This window comes from Tupaia chinensis, unplaced genomic scaffold (genome assembly GCF_000334495.1).
Source record: "Tupaia chinensis unplaced genomic scaffold, TupChi_1.0 Scaffold142914_1, whole genome shotgun sequence".
Lineage (NCBI taxonomy): Eukaryota > Metazoa > Chordata > Mammalia > Scandentia > Tupaiidae > Tupaia > Tupaia belangeri.
In genome coordinates, this window is record NW_006202759.1 from 1,874 (window position 1) to 26,643 (window position 24,770).

Genomic DNA, 24,770 nt, shown 5'->3' on the forward strand with positions numbered 1-24,770 from the left:
GGAGAGTTTACGAGTCGGGTAAAGTAGTCAGAAGGCCTCTGGAGAGGTGACTCTTAAGCCAAAGCTTAAGGATAGGAAACAGCAAAGACAAAGACTGGGACGGGGTGTCCCACAAACTGAAAAACCTAAAAAACGGCTTGCGCTATTGGAGCCCTTGAAAGGAGGCCAATGAGACCAGGGCAGTGCGAAATGAGAGGAGAAGGGAAGGTGGAGGGGTTGGAGAGTTAGGCCTTGACAGAGCATTGAGGCCTCTTCGTTATGGAAGGAAATGTGCTCTGTGTACTGATTGCAGTGAAAAGCCCCTTAGCTCCATTTCCCGGCCCCCTTCATTAGGGAAAACGCTTGAGGAGAAGAAAACGAGTCCAAGAACTGAGCCTTGGTGAACACAGACCTTTAAAAGTTGGAGGAAACTAAGAAGAAACACTAGAAGGTAGGAGAAAAACCAGGAGAATGTGGTGTCCCAGCAGAGAGGAGAATGGGGTGGAATTTTGATGATGTTCTAGAGAACACTGTATCAAAAGCAGACGCATACAGATAAATTGGACTTGGCAACAGGAAAACACTGATGGTCTTGCTCAAAGCAGATCATGCACTATATTTAATGTAAAATTAGATTGAAAGTAAAATGGAAAGGACATAGAGGTCAAAGCAGTTCATGTAAGAGGTTAGCATGTTGTCTAAGGTGGTAGCTACTAGCTATACGCTATTTTAATTCATTACATCAAGCAAAATTAAAAATTCAATTCCTGGGACCAGCAGTTAGCGTAATGGCTATGTCGCTGGACTCCCATGTAGCTGACTGCAGTTCGCGCCCTGGACCCGGTGGCTTAAAATTCACGCCGGGCACGTGTGCGTGCGTGCGTGCCCAAGATCCTGAGAGGAGAATGGATGAGAAGGGATTGCACCCTGGGGGGTGACTTCTCGCTTTCTGTCTCTCTGTCTCTCTCTGACTGTCTGGCGAGTGCATGCGCCCTATAGCAAAAACTTCTCAAAAAAAAAAAAAAATTCAATTCCTTGGCCCAGCAGGTCACGGAGTGGTGGTTAAGGCACTGGATTTTCACATGGTGCAACATGGTTCAATTCCCGGACCTCCAGCTTTAAAAAATTATGCCAGGAGCATGTGCCTTCTTGCTCCAGATCCCAGGACAGGAAAGGAAAAGGGATTCCATCATGGGCATCCCTCCTGGGGGGTTATTTTCTCACTTTCCCTCTCTGTCTAGATCTCTCTCCAGCAAGTGATGCACCCTCTAGCAAATTTTTAAAAAATATATAAATACCATCTTTACCATGCAGACTATACCAAGACAAACACCCATAGATTATAGTTTGTGGACCACTCGTGACCTAGCAGAATAGCTGTTGTTAAAATCCAACTGAAGCTCTGGGCCAGCAGGTGGCATGGAGATTAAGGTTCTGGATCACACATGGCCAGCTTCACGGTTGTGCATGGGTACCCAAAGTCTAGAAAAGAGAGTGGAAGAGAAGAGATTATGCTTCTGTCTCTCTGGTGATCACACGTGCCCTATAGGAAAAACTAAAAGTAAATAAATAAATAAAAACTAATCCAAGCTCAAAGGAAGGCTCCAAACCCCAGCTTCTGGGGAGGAAGAGTTAGGACATAGGCAGCCTAGAACAAGGACAATTGGTTCTACTGAGAGGAATAACAGGAGTATAAAAAAAAGGCCACATCAAAAAAATTGTGACTTTTCTGTTGTGTATATTCTGTGACTTTGCTATATCTCTTTTGATAATTAGAGTTGAAATATCTTACGGGCATGGGGTCTGTGGGAAAAGGGTCAGAGACGGGGCTGGCAGATTGCTTGGTGGTTGGGGCACTGGACTCCCACACGGCTGACCACGGTTCAAGTCCCGGACTCAAAGGCTTCCTCTCTCTCTTTCTCTTTCTCTGGCAAAACACATGTGAAAAAAAATAATAAATAAATACTTCTTTTAAAAAAGGGGGGGGTTCAGAGACAAAATGGCAGTCTGTTACTCTTTAATACAACACTACAGCTAAGGATTCCATGTGGGGATGTGGGTCCAAAACTTCCTGGTGTAAGTACTTACACCAATATGTAGTGATTTTTCTCTGTGTCTCCCTAGACAACTATGAGGACAGTAGGTTGCGTACTTCATGTACTGTACCTTTCCCATCATCTTGTACAGCCATGCTAGGCAACCAAAGTGAACATTTATGTGAGAAGATACTTAAAAAAAAAAAAAAAGTAAGACCAAGGTCCCATCTCTTTTTGAGAGATTTTTGCTATAGGCTATGTGCGTTTGCTGGAGAGACAGAGTGACAGAAAAAGAGAAATCACTCCCCAAGGGCCATGGCCATGCTGCATTCTTCTTCTCCATTCTTCTCTCAGGATCTTGGGCATGCACACATGGCACACACACACACCTGGTGTGAATTTTAAGCCTCCAGGCCCAGGACTCAAACTGTGGTCAACCATATAGAAGTCCAGCATCATAACCATTATGCCATCTGCTAGTCCCTCAAGATCACATCTCTGCCATGAGTTTCCAGGAAGTTATTTCCAGGAGATTGTCAACAAGGCTAGGCAAGAGAACAAGTTATTACTAGATGGCTAGTACACTGTACCATACTGTAGAGCTGCAAGCAGACCAGGAAGCCTGTCTTTAGCTGATCTTATAGCTTCTTTGCTCATCAACATTGCAAGTTTGGGTGGTTGGTTATGCCTACATTTGTCTGCAAAATTGACACATTAACTCAGCTTAGCGAAACATAATTTTTATTAATTTACTTATTTTTTTAAGTTGTCAGATGGTACATGTGTTTCACAGAGAGAGAGAAGGTGAGGGAGATGTTGTCAACAAGCTAGGCAAGAGAACATTTTATAACTGGATGGTTCTTTGAGCCTCTTCTGTTTATCTATTTCTATGTAATAAACCACCCTCAAAACGTAATGGCTAAAGAAAACAAGAAAGATTTATTTTACTTATGACCCACAGTTTGGACTGGGCCCAGTGAGGACATGCTCCATGGCTTCATCGGGGGCAGTTCAACTTGGGCTGGAGGATCTGTTTCCAAGGCGGCTTATTCAGATGGCTGGCAATTTCGTGTTGGCTGGGAGCTCAGCCAGGACCATGGGTTTCACCATGGTTTGCTTGGGTTTCTTTTTGCAATTTATGGCTGGGTTCCAAGGCTAAATGTTTCAAGGGATGGTGGTTTTAAAAACCTAGGCCCAGAAATAGCCACAGCAGTATTTCCACCAATTTCCAGTCAGCCAAGTACATAGCCCAGATTTCAGAAGAGGATATATAGGCCCCATTTCTTTCTTTCTTGTTTATTTTTTCTTCAGAAAAAGAGAGTGAAACAGACATTCAAGAAAGGGTCCTCATGCTACAGTCCACCCCAGCTTCAGCCAGCTTGGACCATGAGATTTGAACCCAGGACATGCTCAGGTGGGACTAGTTGCATAACTGCTGTACCATTGTCTGACCTCTCTATTTCTTAATGAGAGGAATATCAGAGAATTTTGGAACCATATTTTAAGGCTACTCCAGGGACCTGTGGTGCAATGGTTAAGCCTCATATCTAGGGAGCTGGATCCCACGTGGCCGACCATCCAAATCATGTCATAGACCTGATTCATATCAGAATCTAGGCCCATGTGACAAATCCTGACAGGATGGAGAAATGAAGGAAAAAGGATTGCAGTGTGACCGTGCCATGTTGGGGAATGTCCCCTCTTCTTTCTCTGGTGAGTACACATATAGTTAAAACAAACAAACAAAAAAGACTGCTATAGGTCCACCACTCTGTGGAAACTTAGCTTTAGTGAGCTGAGCTGGATCATATAGAGCTTAGAGAACTCTCTTGTGTAATCAAGGCAGGCTTAAATAATCTTCCTTCCCTCAAGAGACCTCCCTGGCCACACTACACCAGATATATGAGAGCACTAGGAAGAGAGACAAGCCAAGGGGTTAGAATTTCTCTTTTTCTTTTTTTTAGAGATTTTTGCTATAGAGTGCATACTCTTGCCAGACAGAAAGACAGAAACCAAAAAATCACCCCCCACGGGAGATGGTCACATCTCAATCCCTGCTCAACTATTCTACTCTTGGGATTTGGGGCATGCACACACATATGCCCAGCGTGAGTTTTAAGCCGCTAAGTCCGGGGCTTGAACCATAGTCAACTACGTGGGAGTCCAGCAACGTAACCATTATGCCATCTGCTGGTCCCGAGCTATATTTTTTAAATGATTATTTACTTTTAAATTCCATTTGTTATCATTTCTTTCTTTTTGCAGAGGTTTTTTGTTAAAGGTGTGTGCACTCGCCAGAGAGACAGAAAGCGAGAAATCACCTCCCCCACTCCCCCATAGATGGCCAAGAGCAATCCTTTCTCCTTCATTCTCCCCTTGGGATCCTGGGCGCACACACACAGCTTGAGCAGCTTGAGTTTAAGCCATTGGGTCCAGGACTCGAACCATGATCAATTACATGGGAGTCCAGTGACACAGCCATTACACCAACTGCTGGTCCCCCATCATTTCTTAATTTGACCAGACAAAGACAGAGAAAGGGAAAGCAAGAAAGCAAGTCGCCAGGTCTGGGGCCACGTGGGAATCCAGCACCTTTAACCACTATGCCACCTGTCCGCTCCCATCCCAAACTGTATTGTTTTTAAAAAGTGGATATAAAATTTAGCTCAGAAGTATAAATTGTGAAACAAAAAGTTGGGTCTGGAAAAAATTAGTATAGTATACAATAAGAGAACCAGGAAGAGAAGTAACCGATTCCAACTTCCCTGTTCCTTGTGATAACAATAGGTCTCTAATCCTCACAACCAACCTGTCAGCAGGCACCATCAGACTTCATAACATTCAACATTTATTTACCTGGTCTAACCATAAAGATTATGTTATGTGGGGCTGGCAGGTGGTGTGGTGGATAAGAGTGCTGGACTCCCACATGGCCGACTGTGGTTCAAGTCCCAGACCTGGCAGCTTCCTTTCTCACTTTCCCTCTCTCTCTCTCTCTTTCTCACTCTGTCCCTCTCTGGTCAAATTAAATAAATAAATGAATGAATAAATAAATAAATAAAATAAAGTTAAATAAAATACTTCTTAAAAAAAAAAAAGATTATGTTATGTGGACAAGGACTGAAAGGGAATAAGGAAAAACAACTGATATTAGTGTCTTAGTCCATCCTGGCTGCTATGCCAAAATTCTATAGACTGAATAACTTATAAACCACAGAAATTTATTTCTTATAGTTGTAGAGGCTGTGAAGTCCAAGATCAAGATACCAGCAGATTTGGTATTTAGTAGGGCTGGCTTTCTGGTTTATAGACAGTCATCTTCTTGCTACTTCAAGTGGAGTAAAGGAACAAGGGACCTCTCTGAGGGTTTCTGTTAAAAAGGCACCAGTCCTGGAGCCAGCAGGTGGCATGGTGCTTGGACCGCTGTCCCACATGGCCGACAGCAGTTCAAGTCCCAGACCTGGTGGCTTGCTTTCTCACTTTCTCTCTTTTTCTCGTTCTCTATGTTTCTAGTGAGTGTGTGTGCCCTATAACAAAATTTTTAAAAATAAAATAATAATAATTCTTTAAAAAATAATAAATAAAAAGGCACCAGCTCATTTATAAGAACTCCACGCTAATGATCTCACCTCTCAAAGGCCTCACCTCTACCATCACACTGGTGGGATGAAGGTTAGAATTTCAACATATGAATTTGGGAGATACACCAATATTCAGTCTATAGCAATTAAGGGTGTAGAATTTGGGGCCAATTTTTTTCCTTTACACCTTTTTTTCTTGTTGTAACATTAGTTATTTCACAAATTCATACAAGTGTTTAATACTCTGGAAGTGATTTTCTATGAAGCAAATTAAAGCACTTGAAATTTCATAACTAAGACTGGTAGTTTTTATTGTAGGGACCAATAACAATTCTGTAGTATCTTAATATGACATAAAAATAAACAGGGATCAAAGTATAGAATAGTATATATTCAATCTATTTAAATTGGCCTGCAATCTGACAATCATTGGTATTTGCATTATGTAATTACCTCTTGTAACCCAGATAAAATTGTACTTAACCTTGTTATGTGCTCTTTATGTGCTTTCAATTCCCCATACCATCCAGCTCAAAGTTTACTGTGTCCTTGGTATAGCATTTGTAGATTGTATTTCATTAAACTTATTCTCCAATTTAACAAATCAGTTCTCTTCATCTCTTTGAGTGTAGGGCAGTGTATTGTTCCTTTATTAATAATGTCAATTCTCAGTACACCTAGACCAATAATAATTTATGGATAGACTTTTTAATTAACTTTCACACTCATTATGCATTAACTCTTTTTTATGGTAATGAGTAATATGTAAATAAGGAAAATCAACCCCAAGAGAGATTAAATGGGAGAATTGGAGCTAGATCCTAAAGCTATTGCTTGTTGCATTATACCATAATTCTAAAAAGTATTAAAAGATATCTGGGGAAATAAGCTCTTTGGTCACTCCAAGCTCTCCTAAATATAAAGCTGAGTCATTCCAGTTCTCAAATGAAGTCAATTTTTACTTTTAATTCAAGTCAAAAAAGTATTTATGAATACTATTAAACATATAATCTGCTTAGAAGTCCAGTGGTAATAAAATGTTTAATTGAAGAGTTAGTGGTATTTGAGTTATTGTTATTCAGAAGGACATGCTATTTTAGTTGTTTGAAAGATTAGCATATGCTTCAACTCTTCCCTAGCCCCTTTCTTTTTTCTTGGTAGTAGAATTTACTTTTTAGAAGTTGTTGATTTATAGAAAGATTGAGAAAATAGTTATGTTACCATACCCCACAGTTTCCTCTGTTACTAACATATTAATATGGTACATTTGGCACAGTTAACAAACCAACATTGGTGCATTATTATTAACTAAGGTCTACAGTTTATTTAGACTTTTTTTTTTTTTTGAGAGAGGTTTTTTCGTTATAGGGCGCGTGCGCTCGCTAGACAGACAGAGAGAGACACAGAGACAGAAAGCGAGAAATCACCCTCCAAGGGATGGCCACACTGGAGGCCCTTCTCCTCCATTCTCCTCTCGGGATCTTGGGCATGCACGCACATGAGCCGGCGTGAGTTGTAAGCCACTGGGTCCAGGATGCGAACCGCGGTCGACTACGTGGGAATCCAGCGACATAGCCTTTATGCTAACTTCTGGTTCCCTTTAGACTTTTTTTTTTTTTAGCAGCTTGTAGTCCTGGCTAGTGCTATGTCTTGGAGGTATTTAGACATTTTTTTAAAAAAATTTTTCTAAAGAATTATTTAACTAACTAACTAACTTTCTTTCTTTCTTTTAATTTGACCAGAGAGGGACAGAGAGAGAGAGAGAGAGAGAGAGAGAGAGAGAGAAAGTAAGAAAGCACGCCTCCAGGTCTGGGACTTAAACCATAGTCAGCCATGTGGGAGCCCAATGCCCTTAACCACCACACCACCTGCTGGCCGCCCCTAGACTTTCCTAATTCTACAATTTTTTTCTTAGTAGCCAGAGGGCATGAGTGCTCCCTAGGGAGAATGTGCAGAGAAAGTGCCCCTCAATGGAGCATGGTCATGTCACAAAACTTTTTCCTCCATTTTTCTATCCTGTCATGATTTTGGACATGCACTCCCATGTACTCGGACCAGCCGGGACTCGAATCACGGGCCAGCCATATGGCAGCCAGCTTCCAATGCATAGCACTTAGTCATTACCTTACAGGAACGGCCCTGCTTAGCTGTCGTTAGTTTTTACCTTTTTTTTGTCTTTTTTATTATAGCTTATTATCCACGGTTCCAGCCATGCTACCACATTATAATATTTGTTATGTCTCTTTGGCTTTTCTTTGTTCAGGCAGTTTGACTTTTCTTTGTTTTTGATGATTTTAAGAGTTCCGAGGACTACAGGTCAAGGATTTTATAGGACCCCTTACTATTAGAATTTCTCTGTTGTTCTCAAGATAAGTCAGGGTTCTATGTTACTGAGCGGAGGACCACAGAGGTAAAGTGCTATTTTCATCACCTCATATCAAGTATTTATACTGTCAACACGATCTGTGCCTATTGTTGATGGCTGAAGTAGTGTTTGTTACATTTTTCCACTTACTCTTTCTTCCCCTTTTCTTTTTTTAAAGAATTATTTAATTTTAGGGAACCAGTAGTTAGCGTAATGGCTATGTCGCTGGACTCCCACGTAGTCGACCGTGGTTCGTGTCCCAGACCCGGTGGCTTAAAACTCACGCCGGGCGTGTGTGCATGCATGCCCAAGATCCCGAGAGGAGAATGGAGGAGAAGGGATTGTGGCATGGCCATCCCCTCTGGGGGGGTGATTTCTCGCTTTCTGTCTCTCTGGCAAGCGCACACGCCCTATAGCAAAAACCTCTCCAAAAAAAAAAAAAAAGAATTATTTAATTTTATTATTACTATTATTTTTTAATTTGACCAGAGACAGAGAGAAGGAAAGTGAGAAAGCAAGTCACTAGATCTGGGACTAGAACTACAGTCGGCTATGTAGGAGTCTAGCATCTTAACCACCACTCCACCTGCTGGCCTCTTCCCCTTCCTTTTCATATAGTATACTTTTGTTTTGTTTTTTTGTTTCTTTTTTTTTTTTTTTTTTTTTTGAGAGGTTTTTGCTATAGGGCGTGTGCGCTTGCCAGAGAGACAGAAAGCGAGAAATCACCCCCCCAGAGGGGATGGCCATGCCACAATCCCTTCTCCTCCATTCTCCTCTCAGGATCTTGGGCACGCACGCACACGCGCCCGGCGTGAGTTTAAGCCACCAGGTCCGGGACTCGAACCACAGTCGACTACGTGGGAGTCCAGCGACATAGCCATTATGCTAACTGCTAGTCCCTTCATACAGTATACTTTTAAAAGAAGAATATTCAAAGTATACACAGCTGACACCTAAGAAGTAGGGAATTATGTGTTATGCTCACCCCTTTTTGTCTGTCATCATCTTACATTTCTTTTCAAATATGTTTTTTAAAGAATTATTTTATTGAACTTTCTTTATTTATTTATTTTAATGTGACCAGAGAGGGACAGAGAGGGTAGGGGGTCAGTGAGAAAGCAAGCCTCCAGATCCAGGACTTGAACTGTGGCTGGCCATGTAGGAGTCCAGCTCCCTTAACCACCATGCCACCTGCTGGCTCCTCTTTCATGTATCTTAGCTTTAAAGAAAATAATATATAATGAAGGACCCACACAGTTGGTTTTTGTTTTTGTTTGTTTTTTTACATCCTTAGTTCAGTCTAGAATCAAATTCTATTGATTCGACCTTCGAAATATATCCAGAATCCAATAACTTCTCGCCACCATCAATCTCCTAAATTATTGCAGCAGCCTTCTAACTGGTCACCATGCTTCTGCTTTGCCACCTACAGTTTATTCTCATGTAGCAACTAGTGGTCCTTTTAAAACCTAAAATCAGGTTATGTCACTACTTCATTTAAAATTTTCCAGTGGTGGCCAGCCAGGTGGTATGGTGGTTAAGACACTGGATCCCACATGGCCAACTGCATGGTTCAAATCTCAGACCTGGCAGCCTGGAAAACACACCGGGGACCTGTGCGTATGCCCAGAATGCCAAGAGAATGGAGAAGGGATTGTGGTATAGCTATCCCCGCTTGGGATGTGCTTTCTCATTTTCTCTCTTTCCCCCATGAGTGCACACACCATATAGCAAATTAAAAACAAAAACAAAAACAAACTTCCAGGGGCTTCCCATCTAACTCAAGTGTATAGCCAAGTCCTTATTAGGGCCTATTTAAGGACCGATGTAATCTATCAACGCTCCTAACCAACCCCTTTCCACCTCAACGAATAGTCTTCTCACTCTGCTCAAGGCATGGTGGCCTCCTGTTCTTCATGGAAGATGCAAGGAAGCTCCAGCCTCAGGTCTTTGCACTTATTTTTTTTGAGAGGTTTCACTATAGGGCACGTGCGTTCGCCAGAAAGACAGAATGCGAGAAATAACCGCCCCCCCCAAAGGGATGGCCACACCGCAATCCCTTCTCCTCCATTCTCCTCTTGGTTTCTTGCTCAGGCATGCACACGTGCCCAGCATGAGTTTAAGCCATCAGGTCGGCTACATGGGAGTCCAGCGACATTACCATTACGCCAACTGCTGGTTCCCCCTGAGTAAGTTTTAAGCCACCAGACCATGATGTGAACCACAGTCAACTACATGGGAATCCAGCAATGAAACTGTTAATGTCATCTACTGGTCCCAATTAACTCACATTTTAATTCCACCTTTTCATAGACTTTTAAAAGTCTTCTCATATTTTTTGGCTAATTTGATCATTTTTCAGGGTAGTGTTTTCACTTATTCAAAAGGGTATATGCTTATTCCGAACAGGACAGCCTACAATTGCTGCTCAGATTTTTTTTTTTTTTTTTTTTACTTTATCTGTTTATTTTAGTTTGACTATAGCAGGACAGAGTGAGAGAGAGGGAAAGGGAGAAAGCAAGCCGCCAGGTCCAAGACTTGAACTGTGGTCATCCATGTGGGAATCCTTCGCCCTTAACTACCACACCACCTGCCGGCCTGCTACTCAGATTTTAAGATACTCCCACACTGCTTAAGAAACTAACAGTGGTCTCGAGCAGTCTAAGTGCCATTTCAAATCCTTACCCTACCTAGCTGTGGGACTTCTCTATTTCATCCCTTATTGTGTAGGGGTAACACTGTCTACTTTGGCTGTGCCTGATACTAGGATACTGAGGGAGAAGGCACAATTACATTAGCTGTGGAGATAACAAATATCATTAATATATATTTCATATATATGAAATGTCAATACTACTTTTAATACCAATACTAGTTGCATGTTATATTAGTAGTATAATCTTATGTCATATTCTTTTTTGCTCAACCACTAAGAATTTAAGTTTATTTTTCTTTCATGAGATTGAGACACACCCTCAACAGAGTCCTTACCAAGCCACAACCGCACCCTCCTCCGCCCACAGCCCTCCAGGCAGCCAGAATCAGAACGCAATCATGAGCATGACTCAGGTCCGGGATCCGAACGACGGTCTTCCACGTGGCTCCAGCAATCTCAGAGCAGCCCCCACGATCTGCCATCACAACAGCTGGATCTAAGAAAGAATATTTTTAAAAGCTTTTTGTGGTTGGATAGACAGTATGCTTAGGAAATCTGTTAGAAATCTAACTTATGTCCATTCGAGTAAACGGTTTGGGAGCTGTTTCCAAGGCCGCCCATTTTTACGGCAGAGCGGTGACCAGAATACCGAGCGAGCACTTCCGTCGGCCTCCATCGCTCTCTCCTAACACTTAACCCACTCAGGGCTTTTCATTGCGCGTGCGCAAGGCCCGCCCAACCCCGGAACCTAACCGTTGACCATAAGGATTTAAATCCACGGAATCCTGATCCTGGAGCGCCAGCAACGCCCTCGGTTCTCCCAAAGGGTCTGTGATTGGTCGAGCGTTAAACCGGTGCGGGGCTTTGATTGGCCAGCCTGTCCATACGTCACGGCGACTGTGCGTAATGCCTCCGGCACCGCCACCGCTCCCTGACTGGCGGGATTTCTGACCAGTCAGCTGGTGCGGCGCGACCTTCAGTTTCGCGAGCCTGTGTTTGCCGCCTCAGTTCCCGCGACCCCAACGTCCCGGAGGCGGGGCTGGTGTCTGCGGAGGCACTCCTTGCAGTTGGCCTGAGTTTCGGCCCAACAAACAGGCCCCGAGTTGGCGTAGGTTGTGGTGAGTGGGGTTTTGTGCATCTCGTTCCCCTCAAGGGGCGACAGCAGAGCCTGGGAAAGGGTGGCGGGTAGCATTCACGGTTCTGCGGTGGACTCAGCCCTCCTAGAGCCTGGAACCAGTGATGAGAAGGCGAGCTTAATGGGAGAAACTAAGCGGACCATGAATTGTTTGGGAATGTCTGTGCTAAAATCGGTGGGAGAGCTTTGCACACAATAACGTGCCAGTTAAAGTTGTTTGTACTGGGGGGAATTTCTTGAGAGCTGAAACCCTAAATGCTTGCTCTCGCATTCCTCACCATTTCTGGCTCAGGCTCTGCCACGTAGTCAGGGATCAGCTGTTTGTACTGCACAGTTGAAAATGCTGTGTATGTGAACATAAAAGCCGTAGTAACATCTCTTTGGTGTCCCGAGTTCACAGAGGAAGTCCGATTGCGAAGGATGGTGGAGGCTTACTAATGCCTTTCCTCAAAGTGGGTAGTTTGTGCAGTGACTGCAGATAGTTCAGTTTGACTGGGATGTAGGCTGAGTGGTGGGTGGGAGCTCAGGTTGGAGAAATAGGGTGGGGCCAGATTATTTTGTATATAAAGAAGAGCCAAAGACTCGAAGCGTGAGTAACTTGATCAAATTTAAATAGAAATACCCTTCTAGCAGCACCGTGGGAATTTTTCAGTCAATCTGGTGAGTGGATGAAGCAACCAACTAAGGTGGTGGAAAGATAAGTTTTTGAGGGATTGGGAAGCAGAATAGAGGATGACTTGATGGTTTACATTTAATACATGCTGATGTTATTATCCAAGGAGACTGTTTTGCTGGTTATAGGTTGTGTGACGTTAGCTTTATTAACTTTAATAGATTATGTAATACTGTTAGAATAAACTATTGTTTTAAAATGAGAAATGGGTCAACATGATCAATCTTTTCACCTTAATGCCGAAAGAAAGAGACAAATAGAGTAAACAAAAAATGGCACTTTATAATTTATATCTTGTAGAGTTAAACTTATCCATAACCAAGTGCTATAGAAAGGCTTTAGAGTTAAAAGCCTAGATGCCATAGAATCTGCTTTAAACCTTTGAAGTCCATAAACCTCTAAGAGGACTCTTTTTGTTTAAAGAAGGAGTTTTTAGTCAATCTTAGAAGGGTACTTTAAATAGGATTTTATTCTTGCAAGTATTTTCAGCCTTTGACTTTATCTAAAAAGTGTTCTAAGTGAGTTCTGCACCAGCTTTAATAATCCTTTCCTTCCTTAAAATGCTTCCGATAATTCCTTTTTGCTACAATAGAAACAATGTTCAGGGCCTAAAGAGCTTTAGTACTTAGAACTATTAGATCTGTGTTTTGCTTCAGTTGTATTTAGCTAGTGCTATGCAGTGGACAATTAGAAATAAAGGTTTGAAACTCAGAAGAGGGGTGGGAACTGAAGCTCTGCTGTATAAAGATAGTGTGGAAGCAGTGCAAGTGAATGAGAGTTCCCAGGAGAGCATGTGGAGCCCAAAAAAAGAAAGCTGATATTTCACTGACACAATTCAGTTTGTAGGGTTGCAGTATTTGCAGTCCTTTGTCACAAGATTGAAGATTTCTTAATGACTTCGTTACAAGCCCAGTAGATATCTAGCCCAAAATTGTTCCTTTATGCTACTTTGCGGTTTTTCTGAGGACTGTATGGCTTTTGGTCACAATTCCACATACTCCATTCACACATCACTAATGACGAGGATGCATTCCGAGGAATGTGTCATTAAAGTGATTTCATCCTTGTGCAAATATCGTAGAGTGTGCTTACACAAACCTATATGGTATCACTTACCTCGATAATATGGTAGAGACTGTATACTCCTTTGGGTCATTGTTGTATATGCAGTCCATTATTAATTGAAAAGTTACTATGTAGTGTGTCACAGTACTACCTGCCCTACCCAGGTCACTAAGTTGATACAATTATTTTGGGATTCCTCACCATTTCTGGCTCAGGCTCTGCCACGTTGTGAGAGATCAGCTGTTTGTACTGCACAGTTGAAAATGCTGTGTATGTGAACATAAAAGCCGTAGTAACATCTCTGTGGTGTCCCGAGTTCACAGAGGAAGTCCGATTGCGAAGGATGGTGGAGGCTTACTAATGCCTTTCCTCAAAGTGGGTAGTTTGTGCAGTGACTGCAGATAGTTCAGTTTGACTGGGATGTAGGCTGAGTGGTGGGTGGGAGCTCAGGTTGGAGAAATAGGGTGGGGCCAGATTATTTTGTATATAAAGAAGAGCCAAAGACTCGAAGCGTGAGTAACTTGATCAAATTTAAATAGAAATACCCTTCTAGCAGCACCGTGGGAATTTTTCAGTCAATCTGGTGAGTGGATGAAGCAACCAACTAAGGTGGTGGAAAGATAAGTTTTTGAGGGATTGGGAAGCAGAATAGAGGATGACTTGATGGTTTACATTTAATACATGCTGATGTTATTATCCAAGGAGACTGTTTTGCTGGTTATAGGTTGTGTGACGTTAGCTTTATTAACTTTAATAGATTATGTAATACTGTTAGAATAAACTATTGTTTTAAAATGAGAAATGGGTCAACATGATCAATCTTTTCACCTTAATGCCGAAAGAAAGAGACAAATAGAGTAAACAAAAAATGGCACTTTATAATTTATATCTTGTAGAGTTAAACTTATCCATAACCAAGTGCTATAGAAAGGCTTTAGAGTTAAAAGCCTAGATGCCATAGAATCTGCTTTAAACCTTTGAAGTCCATAAACCTCTAAGAGGACTCTTTTTGTTTAAAGAAGGAGTTTTTAGTCAATCTTAGAAGGGTACTTTAAATAGGATTTTATTCTTGCAAGTATTTTCAGCCTTTGACTTTATCTAAAAAGTGTTCTAAGTGAGTTCTGCACCAGCTTTAATAATCCTTTCCTTCCTTAAAATGCTTCCGATAATTCCTTTTTGCTACAATAGAAACAATGTTCAGGGCCTAAAGAGCTTTAGTACTTAGAACTATTAGATCTGTGTTTTGCTTCAGTTGTATTTAGCTAGTGCTATGCAGTGGACAATTAGAAATAAAGGTTTGAAACTCAGAAGAGGGGTGGGAACTGAAGCTCTGCTGTATAAAGATAGTGTGGAAGCAGTGCAAGTGAATGAGAGTTCCCAGGAGAGCATGTGGAGCCCAAAAAAAGAAAGCTGATATTTCACTGACACAATTCAGTTTGTAGGGTTGCAGTATTTGCAGTCCTTTGTCACAAGATTGAAGATTTCTTAATGACTTCGTTACAAGCCCAGTAGATATCTAGCCCAAAATTGTTCCTTTATGCTACTTTGCGGTTTTTCTGAGGACTGTATGGCTTTTGGTCACAATTCCACATACTCCATTCACACATCACTAATGACGAGGATGCATTCCGAGGAATGTGTCATTAAAGTGATTTCATCCTTGTGCAAATATCGTAGAGTGTGCTTACACAAACCTATATGGTATCACTTACCTCGATAATATGGTAGAGACTGTATACTCCTTTGGGTCATTGTTGTATATGCAGTCCATTATTAATTGAAAAGTTACTATGTAGTGTGTCACAGTACTACCTGCCCTACCCAGGTCACTAAGTTGATACAATTATTTTGGGCAGGATCTGTACTTTCCTTAGTGAAAAGATAGAGTATTAGATTTTGCTGTTCAGACTAAATATTAGTAAGGTTTTAAATTAAAATATAAGTATTCTCGATCTTAGCCAAAATGCTGAGAAGTGATTAAATGTAAAATTAACATTAATTTATAGGCAAAATGACTCTGAAGTATGAAAATTATCAGAATCTACAAGCCTTTGATCTTATTAGGTTGTTGGGCAATTAATGATGTATTTTTCTATGCAAAAATGCATTATGACTTTCCTGATGGATCCAATATTTGTCTATAATCACACTAATTTTGCCTGTAATTTTGTTAATATATGGTTAAATTATGGTTCTTATTCTTTCATCATTCATTAGTCTCTTTATTTCTATAGGATACTGAGGAACAAAATTAGATGAGTAATTCACCAAATGTGATGGAGCCTATATATCCTCTTGCAAGGGCCCAGATGAAAACCAGGTAAAGAATGTTTTTTGGACCCAGATGGTGGTGTAGTGGTAAAATGCAATGCTCTGCAGGCAATGCCATGCAGGAATGTTCCTGGTTCATATCTGGAGGCCTCCCTGAGTATGCCAGGCACATGCTTGCCCATGATTTGGTGCTGGCTGAAGATGGCAGTGGGAGTGGGAGCATCGTGATTTTGTTGTAGGTGCTCTCTCTCTTTCTCTCTATCTGTGTCTCTTTGTCTCTCTCACTCGTGAAGTAGATAAATATTTTTTAAATTATTTTGTTCAATTTTATTTATTCGTGCCTTCATTTTAATTTAACCAGAGAGCGAGAAAGTGAGCCACCAGGTCCGGGACTTGAACTGTGGTTGGCCATGTGGGAGTGTCCAGTATCTTAACCACCATGCCACCTGCTGATCCTGTAAATAAATATTTTAAAAAGTATTTTTTCATAGCTGTTCACATAAGGTAGTGTGGAAAGGAAGAAACATAATCTGTTTTTTTGGTTTTTTGGGTTTTTTGTTTTGTTTTTTGGCAGAGGTTTTCGCTATAGGGCATGTGCGCTTGCCAGAAAGACAGAGAGAGAAAGAGAGATAGAAAGCAAGAAATCACCCCCCAGGGGGGATGGCCACACTGCAATCCCTTCTCCTTCATTCTCCTCTTGGGATCTTGGGCATGCGCCCGCTGTGAGTTTAAGCCGCCGGGTCCAGGACTTGTCGACTACACAGGAGTCCAGTGACGTAGCCATTACGCTAACTGCTGGTCCCTTTTTTTTTTTTTTTTTTTTTTTTTTAAGAGTGATTTTTGCCATAACTCTATAGCATGTGCTCGCCAGAAAGACAGAAAGCAAGAAATCAGCCTCCCAGGGAGGATTGCCACACCACAATCCCTTACCCCCGCTCTCCTCTTGGGATTTTGGACGTTCACGCACACATGACCGGCGTGATTTTCAAGCTGCTGGGTCCGGGATTCGAACCACAGTCAATAGAAGTCTAGTGACATAACCATTACACCATCTGCTGGTTCTGATAATCTTTAGAATCAGGAAAATATGGGTCCATGTTTCATTTCTATCATTTATTAGGTGGGTAACAGTGATCAAGTTACTCAACGAAGCCTCAGTTTCTCATCTATACAATGGGGATGATAATCTCTGTGTAACAGAAGATAATTGTGAAGGATTGAATAAGATTGCTAAAGGGTTCAAGGCCAGCCTTGGGGCTTGGTGGTTAAGGGAGCTGGATCCCACATGGCTGACCATGGTTTGAATCCTAACCCTAGCAGCTTGACAAAGATGCTGAGTGCAAATGCCCCAAATCCTGACACGATGATGAAATGGAAGAGAAGAGGTTGAATCATGACTGTATCCCACTGAGGCTTGCTTTCTCTCTTCCCTTTCACTCTGTCTCTTTCTCTGGCAAGCACATGCACCCTCTGGCAAAAATTTTTTTAAAAAGATTACTAAAGGGTCTGGTACGTCGTAGACACTTAGTAAATATTAATTCTCTTCCTCTTTTTACTTAGTTACACAGCGTATCTTTTTTTTTTTTTCTTAAAGAGAGGTTTTTGCTATAGGGTGTGTGTGTTCACCAGAGAGATAAAGACAGAAAGCAAGAAATCACCCAATGGGGGGATGGTCATGCCATTCAGTCTTCTCTCGAGATTTTGGGCATGCATACACATGTGCCTGGCTTGAGTTAAGTCACCGGGTCCAGGATTCAAACTGTGGTCAACTATGTAGGAGTCCTGCAAGGTAACCATTACGCCGTCTGCTGGTCTCTATTGATGGGATATAGTGCCAAATTCCTAAGTCTTAAAAATTATGTGGGTGTGGGACCAGCAGGTTGCCGAGTTGTGAAGGTATTGGACTCATGTGGCCGACAGTGATCCTTCAAGTTTAGACCCCACAGCTTGAAACTCACTCTAGGCACATAGTGTCTGTGCCCAAAATCCCCAGAGGAAAATGGAGAAGGGATTGTGGGGTGGCTATCCCCCCTGGAGGTGATTGTCTCTATGAGGTGCGCATGTGCCCTATAGCAAAAATCTCTCAAAAAATTTGCATACATGTACCTAGGAAAGGGGTTAGGTTTCTTTTCTCTACCAAACACTAATGTCTTGATGGTAAAAATTCCACATTAGGTAAGCCAGGTTTCCTGAAATGTCCCTTAACCGTTCCCACTCATGTGGAATAGGAAGGAGGAGCTTGCCACCTGTCTTGTAATTTTCTCAGTCTGTAGTTGGTATAGGGATTAGGCAGATTGGCTTGCGTTATTTGATTCTTTGGATCATTATTTCCCTTTTTTCTCTAGGGATGAGCAATTAATGCTGGTGTGAATTTTTTTTTTTTCAAACTATAATTGCATCTGTGAGGCACCTTTATGTCCTTTGTTTTGTCTAACTTTGTGCCAGATGTTCGTGATGAAGACAATGGGAATTATGACCCAAGGAGGCGATCGTATCATATATATTTTTGCATTTAATTTTGACCCTCTCTTGTACCACACTGCCACCTCTTATTCTTTGAAAAATCTGTCAACTTCTGCTCTTTGAAAAGTACAATTGTGTAACAAGGTCAGCATATTCCTTTTTATTATCAGATTGACCATGGGATCAGATTCACTTCTTGCATGGTAGGTAGGCTCATGTAATTTGAACTGTTTATTCCCACTATATTCAACTCTAGTTTCTTTTTTATTAGAGGGTTTTTTTGTTTGTTTTTGTTTTGTTTTGTTTTGTTTTTGCTATAGGGCACGTGCGCTCGCCAGACAGACAGAGACATACAGAAAGTGAGAAATCACCCCCCAGGGGGGATGGCCACGCCCCAATCCCTTCTCCATTCTCCTCTCAGGATCTTGGGCACGCATGCACACGCGACCTGCGTGAGTTTTAAGCCACTGGGTCCGGGACGTGAACCACGGTTGACTACATGGAGTCCAGTAACATAGCCATTACGCTAACTGCTGGTCTCAACTCTAGTTTCTTTTACTCATTTAGTGATCTGGGTTTCAGTAATCTCTGGGTCTGGAGGGAACAGTTCTGACTAGAGTGTGGGGATAGAGGTGGGTTGTAGAGAGTATCTTTTGGGGGAATGATACAAACCCCACTGAATAGCTGATAAGAGCTGTGTACCTCATGTCTTAGGAAAAAGCACTTAGGTGCGTGGATACAAAATTTTGCACTCAATTTTCTTGGACAAGTTTCAGTTTGTTTTACCCTTGTCTCCAAAGTCTACCTGTGTATTCCAGATTTTAAAAAAGGCTAGCAAATTTACTTATTGAAGTCTTAACTATATCCCAGTAGGAGGTCAAGTACATAAACATGTCAAGTTCTGTGCTAAGCACTTCGTATGTATTTTTATTTAATCTTCCATATCAACCTATGAGATAAGTACTATTATCTATTTTTTCTTTTAATGAGGAAACTAACACAGAGAGGCTAAGCAACCCAAGGTCACACATTTAGTTAGTGGTATTGCCAGGACTGAAACCTGCCTTGGCTTGTGCACTGTACTGCTGAGGAAGTAAACCGTAAGTAGTGTAGGTTATACTTTAAAGGTATCGTGGATATTGGGAGTGAAAACAAAATAGCTATCATTGAGCTCTTACAGTGTAATAGATTTGGTTTCTGTGGGGGGTGGGCTAGAGGGTATGTGCTCTTACTAGTGAGAGACAGAGAAAGGGAAGGGATAAAGCAAACCTCATGGGGATTGGTCACACTGCAGTCCCTCTCCTCCATCTCTCTTTCCTTTTGGGATTTTTGGGTTTGTATGCACATGTATGTTTCAAGCTGTCCAGTCCAGGATTCAAACCACAGGATTGTTCTTATGGGATCTGGCTGCCTTTATTACTAGGTCGTGAGGCCGATCCAGAATTAGAAATGTTTTAAGCACTTTAAATTTATTGGCTTATTTAATATTCAACATAACTCTAAAAGAAGGTCCTAATACCCTATTTAACAAATGGGGAACTAAGGCAAAGAAAAGTAACTAACTTCATCAAGGTCACACAACTAGTACATTTTGAATGCAGGTTTTAGACCCCAGCAGTTGATTTTCAGTCTTCTTCCTTTTTTTCCTTTTTTTGGAGAGGTTTTTCACTATAGGGCGTGTGTGCTCGCCAGAAAGACAGAGATAGAAAGCGAGAAATCACCCCCTGGGGGGATGGCCACGCTGTAATCCCTTCTCCATTCTCCTCTCGGGATCTTGGGCACGCACGCACGCACACGCACCTGGCATGAGTTTAAGCCACCTGGTCAGGGACACAAACCACGGTCAACTACATGGGAGTCCAGCGACATAGCCATTACGCCAACTGCTGGTCCCCCATCAGTCTCCTTCCTTTTAAAAACTCCGTTACTGCCTTTCACTGATCAGTAAATGGCTATATTAAATAAGCAAGTAAACTAACAGTTTTGTCACTAGCTTTCTGGCTTGGATCAAATTTCTTAATCTCAGGTCATCCTTCTCTCATAAGGGGAGGAAATCCTTCATATGGGCATTATGAGCTCAAACTAGACAAGGATTTGAAAACACACAGCACGAATGGAGCACCCAGGGGAGCCAGAATGCAAACCCAAGCTCTAAACCACTGCACCATTCACCTAGAAGTATTGGCTTTGAAATCAGACACATTAAGATTCAAATCCAGCTCTGCTATGTAATTTCTATATAGAATTAGGAAAATTCATTTGTTATCCATAAAGTGGGTAATAAATGGTTCTAGAACATTTTATTGAGAAATATTATACACGTAAAGTGCCCAGTAAAATGTCTAAGACATAGGAGATGGTCAATAAATAGGGCTAGAATTTTAGTTGAGAAGGTTTATCAGATGATACATGAAAATAGGATCTACTAATAGAACAAGTTTTTTTTGTTTGTTTGTTTGTTTTGAGAGGTTTTTGCTGTAGGGCACGTGCGCTCACCAGAAAGACAGAGACAGACAGAAAGTGAGAAATCACCCCCCAGGGGGGATGGCCATGCTGCAATCCCTTCTCCTCCATTCTCCTCTCAGGATCTTGGGCACACATGCACATGCACCCGGCTGTTTAAGCTGCTGGGTCCAGGACTCGAACCATGGTCGACTACATGGGGTCCGGTGTCATAGCCATTCCACTAACTGCTAGTCCCAAGAGGTTTTTGCTATAGGGTACGTGCGCACGCCAGAAAGACAGAAAAAGACAGAAAGCGAAGTCACCCCCCCACCCCCCAGTTGGGGATAGCCACACCACAATCCCTTCTCCTCTCAATGTGCCTGGCGTGAGTTTAAGCCATTGGGTCCAGGATTCAAACTGCAGCAGACTATATGGGAGTCCAGCAACATAGCTGATAGGCCAACTGCTGGTCCCAGAACAAGATGCTCTTACATGATTTATATGATAAATATTCTTTCAGCTCAACTATTTCTTAGTCTGCTGTGATGCAGCAAATGTGTTGTTGTGGGTAGTGTACTGAAAGAGCTTTCTCTGATTACATGCAACTTCTGCTTTTTTATTTTTGGGTATAAGTACATGTGGTCACCTGAGAAGGCTGAGAGGGAAAGTGAGAAAACATTGCCTGAAGGGGTGGGATGGCCACAGTTTTATGTCTTCACTCCATCTTCTCTCAGGATTTCTGGATACATACACTCCCAACATGTTTCTCAAGCCTAGAACTTGAACTGCACAGTTGGCCCTGTGGATCCAGTCATCTTAACCACCTGCTGGCCCCATCGTCTTGTACTTAGTTTTCACATGTTACTTGTTATGTGAAATGGAAACTTTTTGATGATATTCTATATCATTTAACATTGAAACTTTGCTTTACATTGTCCCTGGGATCTTTCTTGAGGAATTGGTTATAATGATGTCCTTTTGATACTTCAATAATTAAACCTGTTAGTGATGAGGCTTAAGATACCAAATTTGCAAACTGAAAATAATCATGATTATACATTTTGTTAATTATTTATTTCATTTTATTTATTCATTCATTTATATTTTAGTTTTGACCAGAGAGAGACAGAGGATGAGAGTGAGAGAGAGAGGAAGTGAGAAAGCAAGCCACCAGATCCAGGACTTGAACCCTGGTTGGCCATGTGGGAGTGTCCAGTGCCTTAACCACCACACCACCTGCTGGTCCCTATGATTATACATTTTTGAGCTTGAAATTATTTAACTGGGTATTATCTAGCATATTTCTAGAAATGAGTTTAGTAACACAGATTTCAGTTTTAAATTTAATTGTAAATTCACGTTTTACACCAACTTTTGTGTTATTTAAGGGGAATTTTACAGGATTAATCATTAGTTGTTTTTTAACTTTATTCATTTGTTTATTTCAATTTAATTAGAGAGACAGAGTGAGAGAGAGAAAGTGAGAAAGCAAGCTAGCGGTCCGGGACTCAAACCATGGTTGGCCGTGTGAGAATCCAGCACCTTTAACCACCACACCACCTGCCGACCCCTCATTAGTTCTTCTTAAGAAACTTGTGTGCATATTAATTTATGTATGCATAGGAAAAGGACAAAAAAAGACATCACCAAGTTTTGAGTGCTTTTTTTCTAATAGTATAGTTTAGAGGCGATTTTTTCCTCCTTTTTTCTTTACTTTTTAAATTTTCTATAAGGTTCATGTACTTGCCGGAGACAGAGACAGACAGAGAGAGAGAGAGAGAAAGAGAGAGCACCTCCTAGGGGGGTGGCCATGCCATAATCCTTTTCTTCTGTTCTCCTCTTCGGATTTTGGGCACACAGACACACACATCCATTGTGTTTTTCAAACTACAAGATTGAGACTCGAACGGTGTAGGTAGCCATGTGAGCTCCAAACGCTTTAACTATCATATCGTTAGCTGGGCCCAAAATTATTATTACATTTTTAACTCTTCTAAAATTGTAAAAGAAATTTTAAATACAGTTGTTGACTGTTAACAAAATTTCAGTCAAATTTGTTTTTCCTTGCGCTTTAATTTTTAAATTTTTTTTGAAGGTTTTCTTCAAGCAAGATGGTACCTTTCTACTTTCCTCCATCAAAATGTGCACTTTGGAACCCAGTACCAATTGGAGATTTCATCTACTTACATCTCAATTACTACAGGTGGTAAATCTTTTTTTTTTTTTTTTTTTTTTTCTTTCAATTGCTGGACTTAATAGTCTGGCTGTAATTATCCTTTAACTGGGTCATTTCACAATTACTGATTCAACTCCCATAAGGAAGAGAGGAAAGAAACAGGAAGTCTAGCTCACTCCCTTCTCCGCCATTCTTTTCTCAGGATCTTGGGCATGCATCCACATGTGCCCGGCGTGAATTTAAGCCACTGGGTCCAGGACTCAAACCACGGTTGAGTACATGGGAGTCCAGCTACATAGCCATTATGCCAACTGCTGGTCCCTACAGATATTAAATCTTTCTCTTTTGAATAACCAGCATAAATAGGATTCATAAAAGGATGTATGAATGTTTACTATTATAACTTAGTTTATTTTTTTCATTCAGAAATTTCCCTTAGAAAAAATATTTCTTTTTAAATTTGTTTCTCATGCATTTGAGAAATAATATAGATTTCACAGTTAAAATATTCTGCAAATAGGTGCCAGCAGATGGGTTAGCAGTTACATCTCTGGAATCCCACATAGCCGGCCACAGTTCGAGTTCCAGACCCTGTGGCTTGAAGCTCACTCTGGGCACATGTGCGTGCTTGTCCAAGATCCTGGGAGAAGGATGGAGGAGAAGGGATTACCTCATGGCCATCCTCTGTGGGGGTGATTTCTCACTTTCCTTCTCAATACAAAACATAATAAAAATGCAAAACAGTTTTCATTATCCTTCAGCTTGATATAATTCTAGAACATTGATAGAACTGAACTGATATGAGTGGAGCACATTAGGAGACATGAGACATGGTTATATGTTCAGGACCTTTGAAGAAAAGTATAGAAATTTAGGCTTAAATCAATGGAAAATAGATCCATTGAGATTTGTATAAGAGGGAGTTACTTGTTAAAAGCTGTATTCTATTTGTTTTTGTTTTTCTTTTGTTTTGGTTTTGGATTTGCTATTTACATTCACCAGAGAGAGATCAAGAAAGCACCACACGGGAGGATGGCCACACCACAATCCCTTCTCCATTCTCCTCTCAGGATTTTAGGCATGAACATACATGGGCCTGATATGTTTTTCAAGCCACCAGGTCCAGGACTCAAACCATGCTACTATCCTTGGAATCCAACCAGTAACATAGTGGTTAAGCTGGTCCACATGTGACTTTTTCTGTTTTATTTATAAAAATAAGATACCAGCCTCATAGTTGGATGACTCCTGGTCTGGATCATAAAGTTAAGCAAATGCCTGGAGAGCAATTATAGCTTCAGTGTCTGCGTTCCGCCATTCTGGTTTCCAGGTGGTCCTCTCTACTCCCTGCCTTTGACACTGAGTTTTTTCAATAACATTATTTTTGTTGCATTTTATTTTATTTTTTAAAAATTATCAGTTAATTTTGGGACCAGTGGGTGGCGTGGTGATTAGGGGGCTGGACCTGGCAGCTTTCTTTCTCTCTAATTCTGTCACTGTTTGGTCAAATTTTAAGAAATAAATAATGAATAAATAAATGAAAGTTAAGTAAAATGATTCTTTAAAAAATTATTGTTATTGGGACTAGTAATTGGTGTAATGGCTATGTTACTAGAATCTCACGTAGTCGACCGTGGTTCAAGTCCCAGACCCGGTGGCTTAAACTCACGCTGGACACGTGTGCATGCGTGCCCAAGATCCCAAGAGAAGAATGGATTGCGGCGTGGCCATCCCCCACCGTGGGGTGATTTCTCACTTTCTGTCTCAGTCTCTTTCTTTCTTTTTTTTTTTTGGTTTTTTTTTTTGTGTGTTTTCTTGGAGAGGTTTTCGCTATAGGGTGCGTGCGCTCGCCAGACAGACAGAGAGAGACAGAGAGACAGAAAGACAGAAAGCGAGAAATCACCCCCCAGGGGGGATGGTCACGC

At 41.4% G+C, this 24,770-nt stretch overlaps 1 protein-coding gene across 6 annotated transcripts in view; it reads left to right on the plus strand.

Moving 5' to 3' along the window:
- Nucleotides 1-24,770, plus strand: part of STIL (STIL centriolar assembly protein) — an 84,121-nt gene that overhangs the window by 1,841 nt on the left and 57,510 nt on the right. The window contains exons 1-5 of one of the 6 annotated variants that reach the window (XM_006163762.3): nucleotides 7-430; nucleotides 3,327-3,429; nucleotides 10,923-11,735; nucleotides 15,725-15,810; nucleotides 22,765-22,872. In XM_006163762.3, coding sequence (XP_006163824.1) covers nucleotides 15,746-15,810; nucleotides 22,765-22,872 — 173 coding nt within the window. In that variant the 5' untranslated portion in view covers nucleotides 7-430; nucleotides 3,327-3,429; nucleotides 10,923-11,735; nucleotides 15,725-15,745. Of the gene's footprint in view, nucleotides 1-6; nucleotides 431-2,455; nucleotides 3,430-10,922; nucleotides 11,736-15,724; nucleotides 15,811-22,764; nucleotides 22,873-24,770 lie in introns of those variants that run through there. The other 5 variants (XM_006163756.3, XM_014582224.2, XM_027766392.1 and 2 more) reach the window with 5 other exon arrangements.